The following is a 7,820-nucleotide window of genomic DNA, read 5'->3' as shown; positions in this document are numbered from 1 at the left end:
GCAAGTATGGCTGAAAGGTACATACAGGTTTTGGAGCAACATATGTTGCCATCCAAGCAACGTTATCATGGACGCCCCTGCTTATTTCAGCAAGACAATGCCAAGCCACGTGTTACAACAGCGTGGCTTCATAGTAAAAGAGTGCGGGTACTAGACTGGCCTGCCTGTAGTCCAGACCTGTCTCCCATTGAAAATGTGTGGCGCATTATGAAGCCTAAAATACCACAATGGAGACCCCCGGACTGTTGAACAACTTAAGCTGTACATCAAGTATGAATGGGAAAGAATTCCACCTGAAAAGCTTCAAAAATTGGTCTCCTCAGTTCCCAAATGTTTACTGAGTGTTGTTAAAAGGAAAGGCCATGTAACACAGTGGTAAAAATGCCCCTGTGCCAACTTTTTTGCAATGTGTTGCTGCCATTAAATTCTAAGTTAATGATTATTTGCAAAAAAAAGTTTCTCAGTTGGAACATTAAATATCTTGTCTTTGCAGTCTATTCAATTGAATATAAGTTGAAAAGGATTAGCAAATCTATGAATTCCGTTTTTTATTTAGCATTTACACAAAGTGCCAACTTCACTGCTTTTGGGTTTTGTACATATTTTTTTAGCTTGACATACCGTACAGTCATTTCCACATTACGAAACAATTACAGGGATACCATATACAGAATTGTACTCACAAAAATGTGTAGTTGAGCAACTTTGGCATCTTTTTCTCTCTGCAGATAGCGCCATCACACCACTTTCTATCGAAGTTCCCAAAGAAAAGTACAATTCAAAGCTGAGAAAATTAATCTGCCAACAGGGAGGAATTTACTGTAATCCAGCGTTATCTCCTCCCCTTCGTATTTATTCAGCAATCAGTGTGCCAACACAGGCAGGCTCACTTTCACTCTGTCCAAAATGGCTGCGGGGTCCTGCAAAAAAGCATGCAAGCGGCTGCTGTTAACGTAAGCGGCCACACCCGCGGCCGCCAACAGAATCAGCGGCCACCTCAGGGACTGCTTGGCTTCGACTCCGTCGCACGGTCGGGTCTTAAAGGGTTGGGCCACCCTGTCCCACTGAGTCAGTATGGCTTGACGGGCTCCGGCCCACTTCCCTGGACCTTTGAGGCGGTACTGGCAGGGGGTGATGGGCCCGTTCAGCAGGTTCAGTCCCAGCTTCGGGTCGGTAAGCAGCAACCTGCCGATGTTGGGTCGGACCCCCAGCATCGTCGCGATCTCGTCCATGTATACGGCGTAGTCCACCTGGATGGTGTGTCTCGGACTGGTCACATACCTGAAATAAAGAGACAATAACAAAATGTCGTTGTTAAAGGCCTACTGAAATGACATTTTTTTTATTTAAACGGGGATAGCAGATCCATTCTATGTGTCATACTTGATCATTTCGCGATATCGCCATATTTTTGCTGAAAGGATTTAGTATAGAACATCGACGATAAAGTTCGCAACTTTTGGTCGCTGTTAAAAAAAGCCTTGCCTGTACCGGAAGTAGCGTGACGTCGCAGGTTGAAGGGCTCCTCACATTTCCCCATTGTTTACACCAGCAGCGAGAGCGATTCGGACCGAGAAAGCGACGATTACCCCATTAATTTGAGCCAGGATGAAAGATTCGTGGATGAGGAACGTGAGAGTGAAGGACTAGAGTGCAGTGCAGGACGCATCTTTTTTCGCTCTGACCGTAACTTAGGTACAAGCTGGCTCATTGGATTCCACACTCTCTCCTTTTTCTATTGTGGATCACGGATTTGTATTTCAAACCACCTCGGATACTATATCCTCTTGAAAATGAGAGTCGAGAACGCGAAATGGACATTCACAGTGACTTTTATCTCCACGACAATACATCGGCGAAGCACTTTAGCTACAGAGCTAACGTGATAGCATCTGTAGCAGATAGAAACAAAAGAAATAAGCCCCTGACTGGAAGGATAGACAGAAGATCAACAATACTATTAAACCATGGACATGTAACTACACGGTTAATGCTTTCCAGCCAGCCCTCATCTGCTCATCAACACCCGTGCTCACCTGCGTTCCAGCGATCGACGGAGCGACGAAGGACTTCACCAGATCATAGATGCGGTCGGCGGCTAGCGTCGGATAGCGCGTCTGCTATCCAAGTCAAAGTCCTCCTGGTTGTGTTGCTGCAGCCAGCCGCTAATACACAGATCCCACCTACAGCTTTCTTCTTTGCAGTCTCCATTGTTCATTAAACAAATTGCAAAAGATTCACCAACACAGATGTCCAGAATACTGTGGAATTTTGAGATGAAAACAGAGCTTTTTGTATTGCATTCAAAGGTGTACCAATACTTCCGTTTAACTAGTGACGTCACGCGCATACGTCATCATACAAAGACATTTTCAACCGGAAGTTTAGCGGGAAATTTAAAATTGCACTTTATAAGTTAACCCGGCCGTATTGGCATGTGTTGCAATGTTAAGATTTCATCATTGATATATAAACTATCAGACTGCGTGGTCGGTAGTAGTGGCTTTCAGTAGGCCTTTAACGCCTCACTTCAACACCTTCACTTTTGGTGGATTCTTGCGGTGCCAGTGGACCAAAGCGGTAGTGTTTTGCCAGAAGAAGACCACATTTCCCATGAGGACTAGCGCGTATAGCGTCAAACTGACTGTAATATTGGCACACATATTAGGTCTCTAATGGCTATGTTGATGTTAAACAGCAGACGCTATCAATTAATGATCTTGGATTGCGCTACAAACAGGACAATACCAAGAATGTATGGAGGAGGATGTAGGTCCGAAGCAAAGAAAGACCGGCAGGAGAGGTTTTTTCGAAGGAAGAAGTGCGGAACTAACAAGCTGGTGGCTATTTATTGTTACCACGCAAATTATTAGTATTATCATTTTGATTTGAGCATTGAAACTCACTTATTAGTTCAGCAGGAACAGATCCAAGGCAGCATTGGTCTGAAATCCCTCGTCTTTAAGCTCGAGTGAAAGCCGTGGCAATGTTGATCCTGACTGTCCTTTTATCCGGGTAAGCTCCGTTTTTCTTTTTCTGTCTCCTCAGACAAAACTTTTCGTTAGAGATGTCCGATAATGGCTTTTTTGCCGATATCCGATATTGTCCAACTCTTAATCACTGATTCCGATATCAACCGATACCGATATATACAGTCGTGGAATGAACACATTATTATGCCTAATTTTGTTGTGATGCATTAAACAATGTAACAAGGTTTTCCAAAATAAATCAACTCAAGTTATGGAAAAAAAATGCCAACATGGCACTGCCATATTTATTATTGAAGTCACAAAGTGCAATATTTTTTTTAACATGCCTCAAAACAGCAGCTTGGAATTTGGGACATGCATGAGGAGGTTGAGGTGGGCGGGGTTGAGGGGGCGGGGGGTGTATATTGTAGCGTCCTAGAAGAGTTAGTGCTGCAAGGGGTTCTGGGTATTTGTTCTGTTGTGTTTATGTTGTGTTACGGTGCGGATGTTCTTTCCGAAATGTGTTTGTCATTCTTGTTTGGTGTGGGTTCACAGTGTGGCGCATATTTGTAACAGTGTTAAAGTTGTTTATACGGACACCCTCAGTGTGACCTGTATGGCTGTTGACCAAGTATGCCTTGCATTCACTAGTGTGTGTGTGAAAAGCCGTAGATATTATTTGACTGGGCCGGCACGCAAAGCCAGTGCCTTTAAGGTTTATTGGCGCTCTGTACTTCTCTCTACGTCCGCGTACACAGCGGCGCTTTAAAAAGTCATACATTTTACCGATAATTTCCAATATTACATTTTAAAGCATATATCGGCCGATTGATATCGGCGGTCCGATATTATTGGACATCTCTACTTTTCGTTTCTTTGGTTGTTTTGGAGCTTCGGCCATGATAACAGTGATTACACGTCGGCGTTCTTCTTCTTTTTCTTCTTTCAGTTTTCAGGCATTCGCATCGACTTCCATCTTTTTAACGAATGGGGAAAGGGGGAGTGACCTATGCCGTAGAGCAGTGGTCCCCAACCACCGGGCCGCGGCCCGGTACCGGGTCCGCGGCCCGGTACCGGTCCGTGGATCGATTGGTACCAGGCCGCACAAGAAATACAAATTTTTTTTTTACAAATTATTTTAAATTTTTTTATTAAATCAACATAAAAAACAAAAGATACACTTACAATTAGTGCACCAACCCAATTTACACTCATTCACACTCATTCACACAAAAGGGTTGTTTCTTTCTGTTATTAATATTTCTGGTTCCTACATTATATATCAATATAGATCAATACAGTCTGCAGGGATACAGTCCGTAAGCACACATGATTGTATTTTTTTATGACAAAAAAAAAACAAACAAAAAAAATACCATACACAAACCCCATTCCCCCCCAACCCCCACCCCCCGGTCCATGGGACAAATTTTCAAGCGTTGACCGGTCCGCAGTTACAAAAAGGTTGGGGACCACTGCTGTAGAGCAGGCCTGGGCAATTATTTTGCCTCTGGGGGCCAAATTCGAGAAAAAAATGTGTCTGGGGGCCCGGTATATCTATTTTTAGGAACACTAATACAAAACCTCACAATAATGTCTGATTGAATGCTAAAAACGTTTAGACAGACCGCCTTAAAAAAACCGGAATATAATTTTACATTGTTTTACAGAATGAGACACCCAGAATGTACATGAAAATAAAGAATCTGGGATTTAAAATATTAACTATGAAGGATAAAACACTGAATATTGACAACATATGAACGTCACACACCCTCTCCATCCACATATTTTACAATTAAGTGAAACGCAACAAACAGCGAAATATGAACGCGAAGGGTAAAAAAAACAAAACAACCTACAATCTGATGTATCTGATACATCACTAAGCTTTGTTGTGAAAATCTCCTTCCGCGTCTGTCCCTGACACCCACATTTCAGGCTCTGGAAACACTCTGTGGAAACGCTCTCCACCCACACTGCTTGGTGCCTCGTCTGAGCTGCTGTGACTTAGATGACCATAGTAACTAATTAGATTACCATAGTAACTAGTATATCATGCAAAAGCGCAGATTCCAACCATTGAAATACTTTGTATAGTTCAAGACTTACGGTCATTAGAAAACTACACTGCACATCATAATGGCAGCTACACTTTCCATCTTAAAGATCTCAACAAATCATTTGGGAATGTCCGGCGGGCCAGATTGAAAAGCTTAACGGGCCGCATGTGGCCCCCGGGGCCTTACTTTGCCCACGTCTGCTGTTGAGTATTAAACTCTGCGACTGGTTTTTTCGGATATTGACCACGTTGGGGTTCCGGTCAGAGAACACACAGTCATCATTTGGACTCCTCCAACTTTAATGGTGCATATTGGTGTAGGTTCATTTGGTTAGTTAGTTAGTTAGTTAGTATCTGTAAACCACAAGCAAACACCCATCAACGTTTATGTCATTTAACTAAACAACAATATATATATATGCCTATATATATGCTCAAAGTAAAATACTAGAGACATAATATACTGCATTTCCACAATGGCATATGAGCTAGCCACATTAGCAGCAGCAATGCTATCCTTAACAGGGAGATGTTAGCTCGTAGCATTCTGACAACACAGCATCAATAATATTATTAAAACACCCCTAAATGTTACACGAACACAGTGATGTCTATTAATAAACTAAATTAGTCTTATATAATAATCAACATACTCACATCGTCAAAGACTAGAGCACCGATTAAACGTAGCAGAGAAAACAAGTCAGCACACATTAACACACGTCAAAAGGGAAGCGGAAGTGACCCCTACAGGAAGGAAGCGGAAGTGACACTGTCATGAAATGCTTCAAAATAAAGTATCTGAAAACGTAGATAAACATGTAGAATTCTTAACATCTGCCGTAGAGCAAGTCAGCACATTTGTAGTTTTTTGCGTGTCAGGGTTCCTGCCACTCTCCTCAATGTCACGAAGTGCCGGTAAAAGCGATCCAGACCCGCTCAGGCCATGACAAACGTGTCATTCAGTCATCCCAAACAAAAGTTGTGAAAATATTTAATGAAGGTTGAAAAGTTACTTAGTGCTGCTTTAAGATTAAAGATGTTAGCTAACCGAGACCTTTGTTTTCTCCATTGTTGTCATTTGAATCAAACTGTGAGTTACCTTCCCGCCATGGTCTCCTCCTTATACTTGATATCATCCAGCATGCAAGCCACTGATGGAAGCTTGAGGCAGCCTGTTTGAAAAAAAATATAGATTAAATAACACGTTGTTTACTATGTCGGAGGTTGGTTGTTTACAGAACCAATCATACCTTTGAATACCCTCGTGGCCCACCTGGCCTGCATTTCAGAGATGGGCATGATGGCCCCCAGCGGCTGCACCAGGCCGATCACAGCCAGCGTGGGGCGCTCCAGCTCAGGGGGAAACACATACTTGTACAGCGGCGCCTTGTTGCCCGACACGGGGATCACATCCGAGGCCAGGAACGGGAAGGAAAAACTGTAGCCTGTGGCAAATACCTACAAAACAACAACAAGCCACGTTTTTTGCACGTTTCGGCGCCATGGTGAAGACAGGGTTTTTTTTGGCGACCTACCACCAAGTCCACGTCCTCCACCACGCTGCCGTCGACAAACTCCACGCTGGAGCCGTGAAATCCGCGGATGTTGGGCTTCACCTGAACCGTTCCTGACAGGATGCGGTTGGGAAGGTCGTCGTTCACGGTGGGATGCTGGCTGAACAATCTGGGGAAAGCAATAAAGTGGTGGGAAGAGTTTGAGACTAGAGACGTCCGATAATATCGGACTGCTGATATCATCGGCCGATAAATGCTTTAAAATGTAATATCGGAAATTATCGGTATCGGTTTCAAAAAGTACAATTTATGACTTTTTAAAATGCCACTGTGTACACGGACGTAGGGCCAATATAACTTAAAGGCACTGCCCCCAGTCACATAATACCTACGGCTTTTCACACGCACAAGTGAATGCAAGGCATACTTGGTCAACAGCCATACAGGTCACACTGAGGGTGGCCGTATAAACAACTTTAACACTGTTACAAATAAGCGCCACACTGTGAACCCACACCAAACAAGAGTGAACAACACATTTCGGGAGAACATCCGCACCGTAACACAACATAAACACAACAGAACAAATACTCAGAACTCCTTGCAGCACTAACTCTTCCGGGACGCTACAATATACACCCCGCCCACCTCAACCTCATCATGCTCTCTCAGGGAGAGCATGTCCCAAATTCCAAGCTGCTGTTTTGAGGCTTGTTTAAAAAAATAATGCACTTTGTGACTTCAATAATAAATATGGCAGTGCCATGTTGGCATTTTTTTTCTCCATAACTGGAGTTGATTTATTTTGGAAAACCTTGTTACATTGTTTAATGCAGGGGTGTCCAAACTTTTTCCACTGAGGGCCGCACACGGAAAAATTTAAGCATGCGGGGGCCATTTTGACATTTTTTATTTTCAAACCATAACAAAATACATAGATTTTTTTTTTTCAACCTTTAGGGCTCCCTGGGACCATAAAGGGTCTCAGTCATTAAAATGTTAAAAAAGTGAAATTATTATTATTTTTTATTTAACGCTTACAGTAAATCTCTATATCAAGTTCAGGTTGATATAAAGTAAAAAAAAAAAAAAAAAGGTTTTATGCCTTTTCTATCAAAGACAACTTTGTTTTTTATAGTAAAACTGAAATATGCAGTATTTAGTAATTAGAGCCTTAAAAGATCAATAATGCAGGACACCATTGATTTTAATTATTTAATATTTTTGAGTAATCACAGTGAAAAGTTAAATAAAATCCTACTAAATATA

General features: G+C 42.4%; 1 protein-coding gene across 1 annotated transcript in view; it reads right to left on the bottom strand.

Moving 5' to 3' along the window:
• Positions 1-357: 357 nt before the first annotated feature.
• LOC133644521 (flavin-containing monooxygenase 5-like) overlaps positions 358-7,820 on the bottom strand; it is a 28,877-nt gene continuing 21,414 nt past the window's right edge. Inside the window, exons 7-10 of the mRNA XM_062039053.1 lie at positions 6,573-6,720; positions 6,288-6,495; positions 6,137-6,209; positions 358-1,281 (exon numbers count right to left, since the gene is read on the bottom strand). Of these exons, the coding sequence (XP_061895037.1) occupies positions 864-1,281; positions 6,137-6,209; positions 6,288-6,495; positions 6,573-6,720 (847 nt within the window). The 3' untranslated portion in view covers positions 358-863. The remainder of the gene's footprint in view (positions 1,282-6,136; positions 6,210-6,287; positions 6,496-6,572; positions 6,721-7,820) is intronic.

The sequence above is a fragment of the Entelurus aequoreus genome, linkage group LG27 (assembly GCF_033978785.1).
Source record: "Entelurus aequoreus isolate RoL-2023_Sb linkage group LG27, RoL_Eaeq_v1.1, whole genome shotgun sequence".
In the NCBI taxonomy this organism is placed as follows: domain Eukaryota; kingdom Metazoa; phylum Chordata; class Actinopteri; order Syngnathiformes; family Syngnathidae; genus Entelurus; species Entelurus aequoreus.
This window is presented reverse-complemented; position numbering and strand designations above follow the sequence as displayed.